General features: G+C 34.3%; 1 protein-coding gene across 2 annotated transcripts in view; it reads left to right on the top strand.

The window, feature by feature from the left end:
- The window catches only part of SLCO1C1 (solute carrier organic anion transporter family member 1C1), a 54802-nt gene extending 48541 nt beyond the window's left edge, over positions 1 to 6261 (top strand). The window contains exons 14-15 of one of the 2 annotated variants that reach the window (XM_045555255.1): positions 4139 to 4256; positions 5749 to 6261. In XM_045555255.1, the coding sequence (XP_045411211.1) occupies positions 4139 to 4256; positions 5749 to 5971 (341 nt within the window). In that variant the 3' untranslated portion in view covers positions 5972 to 6261. The remainder of the gene's footprint in view (positions 1 to 4138; positions 4257 to 5748) is intronic. The other variant, XM_045555254.1, reaches the window with a different exon arrangement.
- The last annotated feature ends 14063 nt before the right edge of the window (positions 6262 to 20324 follow it).

Raw genomic sequence — 20324 nt, 5'->3', positions numbered from 1 at the left:
ATAATTTATTGAAATATATCAAATATATAAAAACATGAGAGTTCATAATGATACTTTAAAAATTTGAAAAATACCAGGACACCAATTCATTCTGAAAATTGATAAATAAAGGGGAAACAATCAATCATTTATCTTGCCTTTCCTCTATTTAACTGCATTTCAAAGTAATTAAATAGTTAATGAAGGAAAATTCTCTTTTATAGAAAAATCCCAAATAATTAGTATAGGAGGTACAGAATTTTTTTTAAAATTCCTGTCTTGTAGCCTCATCAACATTTGCTAAAAGCTTTAGGTGAAATTTCATGAGGAACTTCATAGTGATGGAGGAATGAGAATGGCATAGCATGAACCTCAGATCCAGCTTAGCGTTACTAACAGCGGCCACCAGACAGCATGTGCCCCCTAACAGGGACACAATCAGAAGTACGTAGAACTGCCTTTGCTTACTCCTGTCTGAAATAAATTGGACCTGAGTCTAACAAGATCTAGCTACCAGGTTATAGGAAAAATGGGTAGGGGAATAAGTTAAATAATATTATAAAGAAGCAAACAAACAAATCCACACTGTGGCATGTTCTAGAAGACAAATATCTTTTTCTCAAAAACCATTAGTATGGGAAAAAAGTGAAAGGAAGATATTGACATAAAGAGTCATCAACCAAATGCAATGTGTTTATTTCGTTTGGATCCTGAAAAGAACAAATCAACTGTAACAAGATGCCTGGGAGACAATCTGAAAAGCTTGACTATGTACTAGATTTTAGGTAACATTAAGAAATTATTGTAAAATGTGTTAAGTGTGAGAATAGCATATGTTTTTTAAAATGTCATCAGTTAGAAGTGCATGCTGAAATACATTGAATTGAAGTGACATGATGTTTGAGATTGCCTTTACAATACCAAAAAAAGAGTCCAGAGTTGGGGGAGAGAGGAAACAGGAATGGCAAAACATTAAAAATTGTTAAAGCTAATGATGGCATATGAGAGTTCATTGTTTCATTCTCTCTGCTTTTGTGATTGTTTGAAAATCTTTCGTTATAAAAATGTTAGATCGTACACAGAAAATTATATACATTTGGATTTTTTGGCTTGTCTTGACACCATTAAGGGCAATGTAAAGCTGGTTGTCACTTGGATTTTCTCAGTGGAAATCATCTGTTTGGTTGGACCATATACATAGAAAACTTATTTGAGGCATCAAATAATCCAAATTGATTGCTAGATATATTTGCTGCTTTTTTAGTCCATGGGATTTTATGCAAGTTAGGATCAGCTGCTTTTTTTATTAAAAAATATCCAAACATATACTAAGGTAGTAAGAATATATAATGAACTCTTATGTATTTATTACCCAATCTCAACAATTATCAACACACAACCCATCTTAGGACAGCTGTATTGCTATCCACTTCCCCTCGCTGGCTTATTTTGAAGTAAATTTCAGACTATCTCATTTCTTCCATAAAATATTGGGTTGGTATGTACTTGTAATCTTAAAACATAATGACTTCTTTTAACCTAATGATGATCACATCTTAAAAATAACTCTTTAATATTAGCAAATATCCAATTAATGTTCAAATTCTTTAAATTATCAGATGTTTCCTTACAAATGCTTCTTTCAATCAAGTACTGAACAAGGTCAACACATTGCATCTAGGTGCTGTGTCTTTTAAATCTTTTTTGATCTATAGGTTCCACTTCTCTCTCACCTTTCTCTTCCATTTATTGTGAAAATTTTCAAACCCACAGAAAAGTTTAAAAAAAATTACAACAAATGCTTGTATTATAAAACCTCTCTTTCTCTCAACACACATATATTTTGAAAATGAATAGTGGACATCCTGATACTTCACTCCTAAGGCCCTCAGCTTGTATTCTCCTGCAAAAGCAAGTACGTTGTCCTATATAACCACAATACTATTCTCACACTCAAGAAATTTATCATTAGTATGATACTCTAATATATATCCCACATCAAATTTCTTTTATAATAATAATGTCTTCTATAACATTTTTTTCCTTTTGGTCCAGGATTATAAGTTTAATTATCTTTTTTGTGTCCAACAATTCCTCATCTTTTGTGTTTGTGGTGTTTTGATGTTGTTGTTGTTGTTTTCTTTGGTCTTCAGTGACATTTACATTTTTCAAGAGGCAAAGCCAGTTGTTTTGTAGAATATCCCACCATCTGGATTTGTCTGTTTGTTTACTTTTGAGTATGTCCAGGTAAAATATTTTGGGGGAGAATACTACACAGGTGATGTTGTGTGCTGACTAGTAAATCACATTGGGAAGTACATGGTTTATACCATCACTGGAAATTTTAAATTTGATGTCTTGGTGAAAGTAGTGCCCACCAGTTTTTTCTATTGTAAAAATCCTTTTGCAATTAATATGTAACGTGTAATATGACATTTTGAGATTATGTGAATATTCCATTTTCCAAAAATCTTTTACCCAAAGTTTAAGCAACCACTAATGATTCTGGATTAAATCAATTATTACATGGGTAATTGTAAAATTTAGGCACACCTTTGAATAGAAAATCGTTTGAAATATTTCCCATTTGTTATCAAAGAACAAATGGATAATCTCTGAAATTTAGATGCATCATGAATATTCTTAGACGACTTTAAAAATAATTTAATGAGAGTACTTCATTCAATATAAGCATACAAAGCAATTTTATAACAGAAGAAAGAAAGCATATATGGTTAAAACTCAAATGCAAAGAAAAGTCTAGGCAGTTGATAGAAATGAGTGAAGAAGGCAGAGAGAAAGTTGTACAGGCTGGGAAAGTAGACTCCAAGTGCGTGTAGAAGAGAGGAACAGGGGATGGAGGCAGCTGCTACTCAACTCCAGCCAACATTACCGTGGTTTTCCAGATAGTGCGGCTCTTAAAAGAATTTGGACATCTGTTGTTTTACATGAAATCTCCTGGCTTTTAAATATTGGCTACTAATTAAAAAACAAAAGCCCAAACCTATGCAGACTAAATAACAGATGTTAATGAATCACCAATTGAAAACATAAAAAATATAAACTGAGATTTGAGCAGACTGAAATCAATTTAAAATACTTTTGTTAAAATTTATATATGAGAGATACCTTTTCTCCCTGAAGAGGGATTAAATTCTTGACAAATTTTTATTGAGAATCTACTAGGGTTTATAGCATGAATAAGAAAAACACATTTCTTTCCCCTATACAGCTTACAGTCTAGCAGGAAAGGCAATTAAACAAGCCATTACAGGAGTATAAAGTTTTGAAGGAAATACAAATGTTACCAGATATAGAACAAAAGGAATTAATGTAGTTTAGGCCATCAAAGTAGACTTTCCTGAAGGAAAACATTCAAACTGAGATTCACAAAGTGAATGTATTTTAAGAAGAGAAAGGAAAGAAGTGTTTGGGATAAAGAAAACTATATAAGACATTCAGGCAAGAGGGAAGAACATTTTAAGCACTGAAAGACTCTAGTAATATTGGAGTCTGAAATGTAAGACAATGAATGTTGCCCCAAATGAGGCCAAGAATGGAGATGGGGCCCAATATCCAATTAGCTACTCTTGTCTGGGAGCAGATGTCTGGGAAAATCATCTACTTAATTGAATGATTCAACATCTGTATGATGAATGGATTGGAGAGGTTAAGGAAGGAAGCCAAAGAGTCATGAATCAGCGTCTGTTTTAAATTAGGGTAGAAGTAGTGACAATGGGTATGGAGAGAGGAGAGTGTCTTTAAGCTACACCTGGGAGCTGGAATTGGCATGATTTGGGGATAGACTAAATGTCATGATGACCAAAGAGAGGAGAGAGAGAGGGATCAAAGATGACGCCCAACCTTGTAACTTTAGCAATGGGGTGGCCACTGAAAAGTGACAGGTCTGGGGAGGAAGATGTTAATTCATGGTGAGTTGAAGTACCTGGAGACATGCTTCTGGAGGTAAACAAACAAATGGCAGTTACTGCATGAGTCTGACACCTATGAGAAAAGACTAGGCTAGCCAGAGAGGTTTTGGACATTTCAGCCTTTCATCTCCAAAACAGAAAGGATCAGACTAAGTGTTTCGGATAATCATTCATAACTGAAAAGATGTGCATACGTTTTTAATGGCAATCATTTGTTTTTCTCACAGCAGGAATCCCAGCTCCGGTATATTTTGGAGTTTTGATTGACACTTCATGCCTCAAATGGGGATTTAAAAGATGTGGAAGTAGAGGATCCTGCAGATTATATGATTCGAACGCTTTCAGGTACCGAATCCAATGCATTCCCACGTCTCACTGCCACAATATCCCAGGTTTATGCAATGCCACTGACACAATTTCTCATGTAGTTTCACTGCTTGTAAGGTAGAGATAGTCTAATCAAAAAATGTGATCTGTATCATAGAATAAAGTGATTATTTGGCTAAATGTTTGATATTTTTCCCCATTTCTATCCTCGACTCTTATTTTAAGTGAGTAATCATTTTAAAAATATGACGAAGCGTCCAGAATAGAGTAGAATTTTGAAAGTTTATGCACACAAATGGGCAAGTAGTTCCCTGAAATTCAGAAGCATTTACATTTAGGTCACATTTTGAGTTGAATTCTATTCTTTTTCAAACTGAGCCAAACTGTACCATTTACGTCAGATATAATCCCCCTGGGCAAGAGTTGGATTTGGCTCTAAATCTGTCCGGCTGTTATTGCCAAACTGATGTTCAATTATTCCAGTACTTGAAATGCATAAAAGTAAAAGGTTTTCTCTGTGTGGGTGAGTGTGTACCGGGGTGAGGGGCATGGCTTTTTCACTAGGGTGTCATTCAGCTCCATTCATCAAACATTTAGTCCCTTATTGCTTAAAGCAATGCTTCAACTGCTTAAAAGGAAGAAGGATTTTTTTTTTTTAAGACTTACAAGCTGAACATTTTCTAGAGAAATAAACTTGGTGCTGAACCATCTAAGTTGGATGTGAATTGGGCAGACCATCTCACATAAGTGTGTTTGGTTTAATAGGCTTTGATCTTGTGTGTGAAATTTATTTTGGTCTTTGAAAGGGACCTGATCTGTGAGTATAATTTAGGCTTTCTTCACATTTTTCCTAAAGCTGTATTCATCTCTATGTAGAGACAATGTAACTCAAGCAGAGACTGAGAGTGCATTTTCAGTGTGACCAAAATGAAACATTCAACCTGTCCTTCCACACCTTAGCATCTTCTGACACAGTGCAGAACTATGGGCTTCTCATGGAAGAAGTTGATTTAAGCCTCTGGTGTATTTTTAAATCATTCTGCTTTACTGAGAGTTCCCATTCCCCTTAACATTGCTTTACGCAGTTTTTCCATAAAAGTGAATTTGGGAAAGGTCTGAGGATAGAGTAGCCACATAATTTATCATTCAAACCTGGACACTTTTGAGAGTGAAAAGGGGCACTACTAAAATTACACTGGGATGATACTGGCATAAACTGGGACTGTTCTAGGAAATCAGGGATATGGTTATCTGGTTCAAGGGAATGATGTACAGAAAGAACGGAACCAGTTAGATAATTAGTAACTGATAATGATGGTGCAATAAGAAATTACTTTGTATTAATAAAGTGCCTTCAATACTCTACCAATATTCACAGAAAAGTCTTTTGTAGCCAACAAATCTGCATTCTTAAAGAAAACCGTCAGAATGATGTTATTACCTTCTTTGTACATTGTATTTCGAGTTGGGTAGTTGCAATAATTATGACTCAGATTCTCTCTTCTTCCAGACACATATATCTGGGACTGACTGTGATATTGGGCACAGTGTCCATTTTCCTAAGCATTGCAGTACTTTTCATTTTAAAGAAAAATTATGTTTCAAAACATAGAAGCTTCATAACCAAGAGAGACAGAACAATGGTGTCTGCAAGATTCCTGAAGGAAAATTGTACTACAAGTGACCATTTGCTACAACCCAACTACTGGCCAGGCAAGGAAACGCGACTTTAGAAAAATAATGACTTGAAGCCAGGTTTTCTAATTGGTGGACATTTTGCAAACAAATAAATTTTAATCAAAAGCATTCTAAATGTGTAATTTCTTTCTCCTGTCAAAAAATGTCTACTTTGTTTTTGACCCTAGGCATTAGATAATATGCTCAATAACAAATATAATTAAACATCTAACAGAAGATGCAGATGATAAAACTAATTTAAATCTTTTAATTTATATACAATTTCTTACATTATTTACTTATCCTGCTTATTTTGCCTCATGCCCATTGATATGTATTACCTGTATTTTTAGTAGAACGATTGTCCCTATTGTCTTATACATGGTTAGATTTAAAGAAATTTCTAAACTGAGTTACTTGTGCAGAGTAAGAGAACACTGTTAAAAAATTAAGTCTTGGGCTTCTTCAAGTATCATCTTAATGATGATGTTAGGATTCAGCCAGAACACAGAAAGAAAGATTTCATTTTAAACTCCTCCTTTTCTTCAAAATATAATAATTGACATAGAAATGTGTAGTAGCAAATGATCTTGGAGGTTAGAATTTTGGATTATTAGCTCTTCTACTATTAATTTGCATGTGCTTTTTGTGTGATACTATAAGTGACCGTGGTTGTAAAGTAATAAAATTAATGTTAACATGCGTTACTGTCCTTCTATGAGTTCAGTGGATTAAATAATATTGTTAAATACAATACTGCCCATATTTTAATGTACATAAGCTCCCTACTTATGCACATGATGTGTTCCTAAAAGATGCTTGAAAGTTGAATTTCTGAAAGTCTACAATAAACTTAGGTGTTATAACAGGAATGGAGAGTGGTGGATGAGCAATGGGAAGGCCAGACGTGGTACATTTTGGTGCTCCACTTGCCATCCAGCACAGGGTCTGAGGACTCCTGGATAAGAAGCTGCCACTGGTACAGCCTGCTAGGTGGCTCTGTTTCTCTGCAATGGAAAAAACTCAAGCCAGGCATTTCCATTTCCTCTTTCCTGGCTCCATGGCGCTCCTCTGACTAGGGTTAGTAGGTTCAGCAGTCCACCATCTTTAATCTTCAGCTCTATCATGTACTATAGTTTTCTTCCTCCACCATAGCTGTAAAGAGGGGCCTGATCCTTCCAAGAAAAGCAGACTTAAGACAGAGACCACCCTAGTGAGGCATCCTATTCAGTTACCACCAGCCCACAATCTAATACTATCTGCATCTGTTAGTCCTGTACAAACCAGAAAATACTAGGTGAAAGAAAAAGTTGGGTTAGGAAAGAAAGCCTGAAGGACGTTGGGTATGAGTGCAGTCACAGAGTTCCTCAAATACACTAGAGGAGGACTTATACTTACCAAGGATATTTTCAAGGTCAAAATGGAGACCCATAATTCAATAATATACCAAACACTCTAAAAATTGTATTAATCTTTACAGCAGTCTTAGTATCAGAATCCCCATTTTACAGATGATAAAACTGAGGCTGAGACAGGGTAGATAAATTGCTTAACCTTGGAGGGGCACAGTCAGGATTCAACCCAGGTATAAATCTAAAATTGTCTTTCCAACCTGACTCAATAACATGATGCTAAATAAACTGCTTCTATTATTGATAATGTCTACATTACTTTATTTCATTAGATCAGTTTCAACAACATGTAGATAATCAACAACTTTTATAAAGCACACAAAGAATTTATTTAGCATATTCTTTTCTTCAAGTGTTGTTGACTTATTGTTTGAAATAATATACTATACTCAAAACATGCTATTTAACCCTGTCAGATAATTGAGGGCAACCCTTTAGAATTGTGGAGACTTAGAATTGCAACACAGTTCTTAGTAGCCTTTAGGATGAACAGAAAATATCAACAGGACACTCCTAACAGAGGAGTCTGTTTAAAGTGTTTCTTGGAACCTAAGTCCAACAAAAAAGGACAATTCAAAAATGCAGTAGCCTTACTCATACAGTGAAGGGATCAAATAGGACAAACAAAATGGCTTGCGGTCTTTTAATTTTCCTCTTTCTATACCAGTCTGGTGAATACAAATGGAAAAAATAGAGATGGAAAGTTTGGGGATGGAGAGAAGAGGAAATGTCCTTTATATATTAACCTTGTCTTTTTATTTGAATTGGTGATGTTTGATTGTTTCATATTTTGCTATTTTAAAAAATGAAAATAGACTTATGTTTTGTCACCAGCTGTCTTATCCTGGTGTTGCCCTGTTAGCTGGTGAGCAGGAGTCCTTTTTGTCATCTCTGTATCAATCTTTACAAGGGAGCACACTTGTTCAGAGTTTTCTTTGTAGAATTGTAATTAAAATTCAAATTCCTTATCCTGTCTCCCACATTCTTTTTATTTTCCTAAGATTTTCGTCATAATATCTTGAAAAATAACTTCTTTGAAGTAAATTTCTGAACAGAATCCTATTGAATTTTCTCTTAAATGACTTGAAAATAAAAAGCTATGAAGGATGATTAAATGATGGTCTTTTTCATAAAAGGACTGAATGACATTTAAAAGAAAGCGTATTTTTATGCATACCCATTAATTTAACAGTGGAATTATATATACTAAACTCAGCTGTATGACATATAAGGGTATTATTTAGTGTGGAATTGAATTTACTAAGAGGTACCCTGATATTTTTGATAAGTAAACTCAGCTGACTGAAGTAAGCAAGGCTTTTTATGCCTCAGAAAGCACATGATTAATTTTTTTTAAGCAAACCAAACCCCATTTCAGAGGTCCAAAAAATTCCATCAGTCCTAAGGCCAAACATTAACCCCTGATTGATGCATGGGATCCTATAATTGTGCCACATTCAATGGACCACATTATACTGTTATTCTACGGCTATGGCCCCTAGAGATGATCAGCATCTCCAGTGAACATCTGATTCCCTAGAACCTTCCGACAGGTTAAAGCTCCAGCAATGACATTTCACAGATGGAGTGAATTAAATTGGATTAGATGACTTGCCCAAGGTGGAAGCAGGCAAACTAATGCCGGGTTCTTCCGTTACATCATGTCGCCTCTGAAGCAGGTAATAAAAACAAACGATCTGAAACCTCTAAAGACTGCTGGAAGAACTTTTGTGAGCATTTAGCATTTAAGGAATTTCCACTTAAATATTACAAGCCTATACTTGTACATAAGGGAAGATTCAAGGAATAAATTTGCTATAACATATACTTGACAATAATTATCATTTTATAATTTTTATAAAAACTATTAAATATAACAATTTATATTAAGCACCTTCTGTGTCAATGCTGAGTGCCTTAGAGATTCTCAATTTCAAAGATCCAAATAAACTTATGTGTTAGGTATTATTACTGATATTTTCAGAGAAAGAAACAGGCTTAAAGACTTTTAGTGACTTGTCAAAAGCCAACAAGTTCTAGCATTCGACAGAGCCACGATTTAAACTGAGTCTTCTCAAGTTCAAACAGCCATGTTGTGCCTGTATTAATCTGCATCCTAAATCATTGGCTTTCAATAACTCTGCTAAAAGTCAATTTTGCACATTTAAGTTAGGAAAGTTTTAACACAGTAAAACATGCACCTGGTTCCAAAAGATCAAATGATACAAAACTATTTAAAATGAGAAGTAACAGTGCCCCACCCTGCCTTCACTTATATTGCTCAAAAGCAATCACTAACCAGTTTGGTTTGTTGCTTTTTTTTCTCTCTTTTCTTTTTCTTTTTCTTTTTTTAATTTCTTCTTCTTGTTCTCTTTTTTTTAAAAGAAACAGGGTCTCCGTATGTTGCCCAGGCTGGCCTTGAATTCTAAGGCTCCAGCAATCCTCTTGCCTCCTGGCCTCCCAAGTAGTTGGTACTACAGGCCCACACCAGTGCACCCAGCTTGTTTATTGGTTTTTCTGATGGTCATTTTCATATCTTCAAATATTAATATATGTTCATATCACTTTCTTGACTCAACTTTGGGCAACATATATTGACTGCCTACTCTGATAGATTATGACTAATGTCACACATCCTCTGTTGTTAGTCTCCTATAATCTATACGTAGTGACATTACTATTCTGAGTTCCTCAAACGTTGCTTCAGTACCGCCATTTTTGTTCAACAGACACAAGCAGTATGATATGTTTTTTCATTTTGCAAAATGAAGAACTTAGAACTTCCTTTTTTCCCTCCAGTTTTCCAAATTCTCTTCCATCTCCCTTTCTGTTAGCTGTACCTTTACTTTCACATTGCCAGGAATGATAACATTTTTAGTCAGCTCTATAATCATACCAGATCTAGGCCCGGCTTGAATGGTCATGCTTAAGATCAATGCCATCCACTGTCAAAGCTATGAACGCTTACCATTAGAAAAAAGAATGAGAGAGAGAAAGAAAAAACATTTATTGAAGACCTACTATGTCTCAGGCATTAGAGGCACATTAACACATTTAAACATTAGTAAGTGTAATTTTAAAAAGAGTCTGGGGTATAAATAATTTTGAAATGTACTGAGTTAATATCTCTTATAACTGCAGAATCTCTCAGATTCTTCAATATGGTGGTGTACATTGTTGATCTCACACAGAAGATAAGTATCTCAAATTTATTTGGTACAGAATCCATTTTTCTTTAACAAGGTTTAGACCTAATTTACAATGTAATGTATTTAGAAAATCCAATTTTATCATTTTTTTTCCCATTTTTGTCAGATTCTGGTAGCAGGACTATACAGCTTTATAAAATTAACTAGAAAACTGCTTAATTTTCAATATTTTGGAACATTTTTTATAGCATAAGAATTACCTGTTCCTTTTACATTTGAAAGAATGTTCTAAACCTTTTTGGTAAAAAATACTTTGGAAAGTTTTTGATCGGTCATTGTAGCTTTTTAAAAAAATATATGCTTACTGATTCAACTTTGAAAATTTGAATTTTTTTCAGAAAATTTTCTAGATATTTAAAAAACATTTTTAGTTTTATAAACTTAGAACATGTAAACTTAGTATTTATCATTATGTTCCTTTTCTAATCCCTAATTTGGTGTACGTGGGTTTGTCTTTTTTGTGTATTATGCTTATCAAGTACTTATTTCGCTTAATTTTTCCAAAGAAATGGCTTTTGAGTTCTGTTTTTTTGTTACCTAATTGATTAATTTTTGTTCGTAATTTCATTACTTTCTTCCTTCTGTTTTTTAGACATGATTTTTTAAAGTCTTCACCTACATTTTTTTTTCTTTTTTTGAGACGGAGTCTCACTCTATTGCCTGGGCTAGAGTGCCGTGGAGTTAGCCTAGCTCACAGCAACCTCAAACTCCTGGGCTCAGGCAATCCTACTGCCTCAGCCTCCCGAGTAGCTGGGACTACAGGCATGGCATGCCTGGCTAATTTTTTCTATATATTTTTACTTGTCCATCTAATTTCTTTCTCATTTTTTTAGTAGAGACGAGGTCTCGCTTTTGCTCAGGCTGGTCTCGAACTCCTGAGCTCAAATGATCCGCCTGCCTCAGCCTCCCAGAATGCTAGGATTACAGGCGCTAAATTCTTGATTTGTAGGCTTGTAACTGCATGCTCTAGCCTGCTAATGAAAACATAAATTTGCTCCAGTATACTGCTTTGTTTATGATTGATAAGGTTTGACATGCTGCAGTACCAGTGATGTTTCCCTAGTTGTTTACAAATGCATTCTTGATTTTCTAATTGACTCAAAATTTCTATTTGCCCTAGAAGGAGAATGCATTAAAATTTCCTTATGTTTGGATATTTTAATTTAAAATTGGTTTTTAATTTTTAAATTAATCACATTTATAATTACAGAATGTAAACTGTTCAATTTATACTTTTTGAAATTTATTGAAAGCCAAACAAGCCATTAATTTGTAAAAACATTCTGGATTTTGAAAATAAAGTGTGTTCTTTGATCATAGAGGAAAATAATAGAAATATATTTATCAAATCAAACTAATCAATTTTATATATTTTGTTACTTATTTTTTTTTTCATTTTCTCTCTCAAGGCTTGAGACTAGTGGTATGTAAAATTTTCCAATATGATTGAATTTTTGTGAATTGTTTTTATTGAAAACATCTTTATTTGTAGACTTTAATGTTATGTCTCATAACTATTGTGCTATGATGATGTATAAATTTAATTTTAAAAACTGTTGTTAATAACTTTTCTTTGAATTTTATTTTAATATTAATATTGCCATTCTTCTTTCTTTATTGATGGTGTTTACTTGATGTATCTTTGGGCCTCCCTCTTTAAAAATTTTTTTGTATTTGTTCAAGTTTAGATATTAAGAAGTAAGAAATTGTATTTTATTTTTACTTTATCTAAACTTTTGTCTATTATTAAAGAAGTTTAATTGTCACACCTGATGTTTGGTTTTACTTCCTTTGCATTGGGTTTTTGTTTGTTTGTTTCCTTATGGTTTTCCTTTTATTCTTACATGTGCTATATGTACTATATTTTTGCTTTTTATTTTTGCTAGTAATATGGAAGTTATAGCCACTTCTTTAGCAACCTGGAAATTATTCTGTAATTACTTATCAAAAAATTATGAAAATACATATTGATACTATTTTGCTCTACTTAGACCAAGAATCAAGTAATAAATACTGCCTATTGACTCCCTTTGTGTAAGATTAAAAATTTTAAATGGTTTTGCCTCCTTTCTCCTCTTCTACTTACAATTCCAAAATTTTTTACTAACATAATCAAGGATTTAAGACCTAAATTGTTAATTAATTATCTTATTTTATGTATCTTATTTTTGCTATATAGAAAAATCTACAAAGAACATTTCATGAGTGTATCTTTTTCTATATTTTTATTTATTTATTTAAAATAGATTCCTGGCAGGCCAGGCACAGTGGTTCATGCCTATAATACCACCACTTTGGTAGGTTGAGGTGGGAGGATCGCATAAGGCCAAGAATTAGAGAACAGCCTGAACAACATAACATGACCCAGTCTCTATAAAAAAAACTTAAAAAATTAGCTAGGCCTGGTAGCATGCCTGTAATCCCAGATACTCAGGAGGCAGAGGTGTGAGGATGGCTTGAGCCCAGGAATTCGAGGCTGCAGTGAGCTATGATCACTCTACTGCACTCTAGCTTGGCCAAAAGAGCAAGACTCTATCTCTAAAAAATAAATAAAATAAATAAAATAAAATCCTAGAGAAAATATTCCAAACATACCAACCAATACCATTCTAGAAAGAAAAGGAAATAGAGTGTAATACAAACAGCTTGTGAAAGATTAGCTTTCTCCAAACTTTCACCAATTTATCAATTTTATAAATTAAGAATAGCATTTCAATGTTTTAATCCATATCTGTGTATTTAAGAATTACTATATTATGGGTTTTGAAGACTTCCCATTCTTATTAATATGATTATTTTTGCCCATGATACTATATAAGAATTATATGTATAAATTATAAAAATATATTTTCACTTCTGGAAAAGTTTCTTAAATATATCTGTTCACTTTTTTTCTTGATACATTCAAAATTTTTTTCAGGTTTCAAAAGTATCCAGTTGAGACTATTAATCTCATAGTCCTGATCTTAAAAACGTGTATATTTTTATAATATTGAGACTTCAGGGACAGGATATATGTCTCCATTTCTTGATGCTTTCTTTTGTGTTTCTCAGTAAAATTTAGCAGTTTTTTTAAACCATAACTCTGAATATTTTGTATTAAGTTTACTTTTAGAGTTCATTATTTGTGTTATGATTTGCAATGTTTTATTCCATCCAAAAGGTAAGTTTAGGATTTTTGTTCTATTAGCACTAACTGATCAACACTAAGGTGCTCACATGGTAGCAATATTCACTGGGGGGTTGGGGAGCGTGTGGGCAGTAAACTCACAACTAATGGATGCAGTGAGCATTGTATGGGGGAAGGGCACGCCTCTAATCCTGGCTTGGGTGAGGCAAAGTCATAACATGCAACCAAACTGTTTGTACTCACATAATATCCTGAAATTAAAAAAAAATTTAGCAAAGCTATTAGTTGTTTCATGTTTATAATGTAAATGTCTTCTTAATCAAACTGTTATTAGTTTTAGAATTTGTTCAGTTGATTCTGTAGGTGTTTCTAGGGAGATAATCAGAGTATCTGCAAGAGTATAACTCATTTTCAAAGTTGGTAGTTCTTATATGTATATATATATATATTTTTTTCTTATCTGTTAGAAAATTCAGTGACGGTTAAGTATCTAAAACTAAATTCTGCTTATAATATTCTGCTATTTGAAGTTATCTGGTAGCCTCCTGACAGCTGCCCTACCTGTAGCAGCCAGTGCCTGCGCACACTACTGGGGAACCTCAGGACAGGCCCACCCCATCTGCCACTGCCACATGCATGGGCTGTCCAGGGACCTGGAGATAGATGCACTCTGCTTGCCACCAATGCAGATGCATGCCATCCAGGGACATAGGGACAGGCCCAACCCATCCACCACTGGCACCAGCAGGTGCCTCCCAGAGGCTCTGGAACCAGCCAATCAAGCCTGTCACCACCACCACTGGTGCTTATGTGCACCACTCAGGAACTTAAGTGTTGGTCCACCACCACTGCAGCCATCACCAATGCCAGACGTGCCACCCAGCCAGCCTACCACTGTCACTGTTGGCACTCAAAACATGCCACCTGGAGGCCTGAGGACCAGCCCACCTGTACCCACCACTGCTAACATCCCTATATGTGACTTGGGGGCCCAAGGACCAGCACATTTGTCCCACTACCACCACCACTAATGCACAAGAACCAGCCTCTCTGGAGTCCCCCTCCACCGCAAAGTCTCACCATCGTCTCTACTACCAACTAAAACCAAAGTCACTAAGGAACTCAAAGATATCACTGATACTGAGGGCAGCCAAAGGAATCACAAGGATACTGCACTACTGTGACCACTCAGAATCAAAGGCAAAGTACCCTACCCAACCAACACTATGTTTAAATCCATATAAAAAGTCTTTCCATATGAAAGCCAATCCATATAGTTGGAAGAAGTGAGTGTGACCTCAGATGCACAGATGTCAATGCAAGGACACAAGAAACATGAAAAAGCAAGGGAACATGAAACCTCCAAAGGGATACAATAATTCTCCAATAAGAAAATCTATGAAATGACTAAAAAAAAAATATTTAAAATAGCAATATTAATGAAACTCAGTGAGATACAAGAGGACACAGATAAATAGTACAAAAATATCAGAACAATTCATATGAATGAGAAATTCTACAAAGAGATAGATATCATAACAAAGAATGAAACAGAAATCCTGGAATTAAAGAATTCAATGAATTAAAAAATACAATCAATAGCTTTAATAATAGACGAGGTTAAGCAGAAGAAAGAATTTCTGAACTTGAAGACAGGTCTTTTGAAATAACCCAGTCAAACAATAAAAAAGAAAAAAGAACAAAGAAAGCCTACATAACATATGGAACACCATAAAGTGACAAAATATTCTAATTAGGGGAGTTCCAAAAGAAGAAGAAATGGGCAAAAAGCATAAAAAAACTATTTAAGAAAATAATAGCTGAAAACTTCCCAAGTCTTGCAAGAGATATAAACATTCAGGGCCAGGAAACTCAAAAGTTTCCAGGTAGATTCAAGCCCAAAATGTCTTCTCCAAGACACATTACAGTCCAACTGTCAAAAGTCAAGAGAGAGAATTCTAAAAACAGGAAGAGAAAAGTACCAAATCACATATAAGAGAATCTCCATCAGACTAACAGCAGATTTCTCACCAGAAACTTTACAGGCCAGGAGAGAATGAAATGATATATTTAAAGTGCTTAAAGAAAATTAAAAATCTGTCAGCCACAAATAATATACCCAACAAAGCTATCCTTCAAAAATGAACAAGAAATAAAATCTTTCCAAAACAAGCAAAAACTGAGGAAATTCATCAATACTTTACCAGCCCTATAAGAAATGCTTAAGGATGTTCTAATCAGGAAGAAAAACAATGATATCTACCATTGTGAAAACTCATAAAAGTATAAAACTAACTGGTAGAGCACATACACATATGAGAAAGAGAAAGTAAGCAAAAATTATCACTATTTAAAAATACCAAATCATAATGGTAAACAACAAAAAGAGGAAGATAGGAACAAAGGACATGGAAAATAATCAGAAACCAATTAAGAAAATGACAGAACTAAGACCCACCTAGAAATAACAGCCTTGAATATAAGCAGTTTAAATTCCACAATTAAATGATATAGGCTGGCTGAATGGATGCAAAACAAGACCCAACTATACACTGTCTACAAGAAACTCACTTCACCTGTAAAGATAGACAAAGACTGAAAGTGAAGAGATGGAGAAAAACATTCCATACAAATGGAACCAAAAGCATGCAGCAGTGGCTATACTTATATCAGACAAAATAGACTTTAAGCCAAAAAACATAAAAGGAGATAAAGAAGGTCATTATATAATGATAAAGTGATCAATTCAGCAAGAGAATATAAGAACTTGAAATATATATGCAGCCAACACCAGAGCACCATGATATATAAAGCAATTATTTTTAGAGATAAAAAGGAAAATGGACCCCAAAATATAAATAAAAGTGGGAGATTTCAACACCACATTCTCAGCCTTGGATAGATCATCTAGACAGAAATTCAGTCAAGAAACATCAGGCTTAATCTGTACTACGAACCAAATGGACCTAACAGACACTTACAGAACATTTCATCTAACAGCTACAAAATATATATTCTTCTCAACTGCACATGGAACATTCTCCAGGATAGACCATTTATTAGGCCACAAAACATGTCTCAACAAATTTTAAAAACTAAAATCATTTCAAGTAACTTTTCAGATCACAGTAGACTAAAACTATTACATAAATCAATAACAAGAGGAACGTCAGAATGACCATTGGGTCAATGGAGAAATTAAGAAGAAAATTAAAAAAAAATTTGCAAAAGAAATGAAAATGAAAATGCAGCATACCAAAACCTTTGGTATAAAGCAAAAGCAGTGCTAAGAGAGGAAAGTTTATAGCAATAAATGTCTACTAATGACCCCAAATAGACAAAGCAATCCTGAGTAAACAGAAAAAAACTGGAGACATCACACTTCTTAACTTCAAAATATACTACAAAGCTATAATAACCAAAACATCGTGGTATTGGTATGAAAACAGACACATAGGCCAATGCAATAAAATAGAGAACACCCAAATAAATCCATGTATAGCCAACTGATTTTTTTATATAGTATGTGCCAAGAACATACAGGGGAAAAAACACTTGGCACTGGGAACCCTGAATATTCATATGCAGAGAATGAAACTGGTCACCTATCTCTCACTATATAAAAACATCAACTCAAAATGGCTTAAAGACTTAAAATGTAAGACCCCAAACTATAAAACTACTAGAAGAAATCTCAGGAGAAATGCTAAAGGGCATTGGTCTAGGCAAAGATTTTATGGTTAAGACTGCAAAAGCACAGCAACAAACCCAAAAATAGACAAATGGGACTATATTAAACTAAAAAGCTGTTCTATAGAAAAGGAAATAATCAACAGAAGGAAGAGACAAGGCTGGGAGTGGTGGCTCACATCTGTAATCCTAACACTCTGGGAGGCCGAGGCAGGAGGATCCTTTGAGCTCAAGAGTTCGAGACCAGCCTGAGCAAGAGTGAGACCCTGTCTCTACTAAAAATAGAAAGAAATTATATGGACAGCTAAAAATATATATATATAAAATTATCTGGGCATGATGGTGCATGCCTGTAGTCCCAATTACTTGGGAGGCTGAGGCAGGAGGATTGCTTGAGCCCAGGAGTTTGAGGTTGCTGTAAGCTAGGCTGATGGTTCGGCACTCTAGCCCGGGCAACAGAGTGAGACTCTGTCTCAAAAAAATAAATAAATAAATAAAGCAAAAAAAAAAAAAAAAAAAAAAAGAAAGAGACAACCTGTATAACAGGAAAAAATATTTACAAACTATTTTACAAGGGACTAATATCCACAATATACAGGGAACTCAAATAACAGAAAAAAAAATCCCATTAAAAAGTGAGCAAAGAATCTAAATAGACATTTCTCAAAAGAAGGCATACAAATGGCCAATAGGCATGTGAAAAAATGCTCAACATCACTAATCATCAGGGAAATGCAAATCAAAACCACAGTGAGATATCATCTCACTCCAATAAGAATGGCTATTATCACAAAACCCCACAAAATAACAAATGGTGGAGAGGATGCAGAGAAAAAGGAACTATTATAATTATATACTGTTGATGGTAATGTAAATTAGTATAGCCACTATGGAAAACAGTATGGACTTTAAAAAAAAAAAAAAAAAGAACTGCCATACAATCCAGGAATCCCACAACTGGGTATTTATCCAAACGGGGGAAAAATTACTATATCAAAAAGATACCCGAATTCTCATGTTTATCATAGCACTATTCACAATAGGAAAGATATGGGATCAATCTAAGTGTTCATCAACAGATGAATGCATAAAGAAAATGTTGTGCATATATACACAATGGGATAACATTCAGCCATAAAAAGAAAGAAATTCTGTCATTTGCAGCAACGTGAATGAAACTGGAGGTCATCATGTTCAGTGAAATAAGCTAGGCAATAAAAGACCACTATTGCATGTTCTCACTCATATGTGGGAGCTAAAGAAGTCTATCTCATGGAGGTAGAATATATTATGATGGTTACCAGAAGTTGGGAAGGGTTGTTCTTTGGAGGAGAAGGGAATGAAGAGAAATGGGTTAATGGCTACCAGTTAGCTCTAGTGTTCAATAGCACAGTATGGTGATTATGGTTAACAATAATTTATTTTATATTTTAAAATAGCTAGAAAAGAAAATCTGAAATCTTCTCAACACAAAGAAATGATAAATGTTTGAGGTGATGAAGATCCTAAATACCCTGATTTTATCATTACACATTGTATGCATGTATTAAAATATCACATGTACTCCATAAAAATGTATGACTATTATATTGATAAAAATATATTTTAAAATATGCCAGGTTAACAAAAAAAAAAAAAAAGAATCAATTTGCCCCTAAAAATTTTGTATTGTGTAAGTAGATGTCACATAGTGGAAAGTAACAAACTTTTTACCCATAAGTTTTACCTGAGTGGCTTTTTACAGAATGTCTTTGTTTGGGTATTATTTATAATTAATTAGATTTTAGCATTGAAATTACTCAGGTGGTTCTACACATAAGATCCTTTAATAAATTACATTTTTTAACATTCGGCCTCCAACATTAGTACAACTCAATCTTAGGTTATACAGTGCTTTAGGCCAGGTCTGGCTTGGATTAAATCCATACTTTAAAAATTCAGGTATTAATTTATTTCATGCCTAAGGCCAATGCAGTTGGAACATACTCCATGCTTCATAAGCAAAATCTAAAGCGGTGAAAGATTCCAATTTCAAGACACAAAAGTATTCAGGAGACTAACAAGTGCATCTGTTTTGCCTTATTCTGAAACTCATATTGAAACAAAACAAAACAAAACAAAATTCTGCCAGAACCCTGGCCATTTTGAAAGTACATAGTTTACTGCAATTCTGCTTGTGATGTGTTTATTATTGAATATTTTAAAATGTGTATATTTTCAAATGGATTCTTTGGCATTTCAAATCTGGGCCTGGATTGCCTGGCAGTTGGCAAAGTGTCATATCTATAGTTGGACACCACCTACCCTCCTGCCCAATTCACCATTCTCAAGGAATCTAGTTACTCTCATGACAGGGGCTCCCTGATTCTTTGGCCTTCGCAAAACATTCTGTTATTCCCAGGAATTTCTCAGATACCCAGGGACATCATGAGCTACTGATGTGCTCCTGATGTTTTAATGGGAACCAGTTAACTCTAGTGTTTTCATACCTCCTATTCTTCCAACTTGGGGACTCAGGGTAGCTTAAGCAATTTCTGCACACAGGAAACATTTTAAAGCTCTGAGTCTGAAATAAAGTGCTTATATAATTTCAGCCTTCTTTTTACATTGCATTCCCTCTAAGAAGTAAGTTCATATCTCTTCAGCTATTAACATTAAAATGGACAACAAAAGCAAAAAAAGACATGAAAAAGAAAAACAACTCTCTCTTAATCCTAGAGCTCCCTCTAGTTACCATTTAATCCTCCTTTTTAAAATTATAACCAGGTTCCCAAGAATATTACTGAACAATATTAATAATTTCTATTTGTTAAATGCTATATGCAGGTACTCTGTTAGCTCCTTTAAATAGATCATCAAGTTTAATGATCTGAATAACCTAGATGTGTGTGTTATTATCCCTGGGTTACAGATGAGGACACTGAGATTTAGAAAGGTTAACTAATTTCTGCAAAGTCCCAAAGAGAGT

Source organism: Lemur catta, chromosome 6 (assembly GCF_020740605.2).
Source record: "Lemur catta isolate mLemCat1 chromosome 6, mLemCat1.pri, whole genome shotgun sequence".
In the NCBI taxonomy this organism is placed as follows: domain Eukaryota; kingdom Metazoa; phylum Chordata; class Mammalia; order Primates; family Lemuridae; genus Lemur; species Lemur catta.
This window is presented reverse-complemented; position numbering and strand designations above follow the sequence as displayed.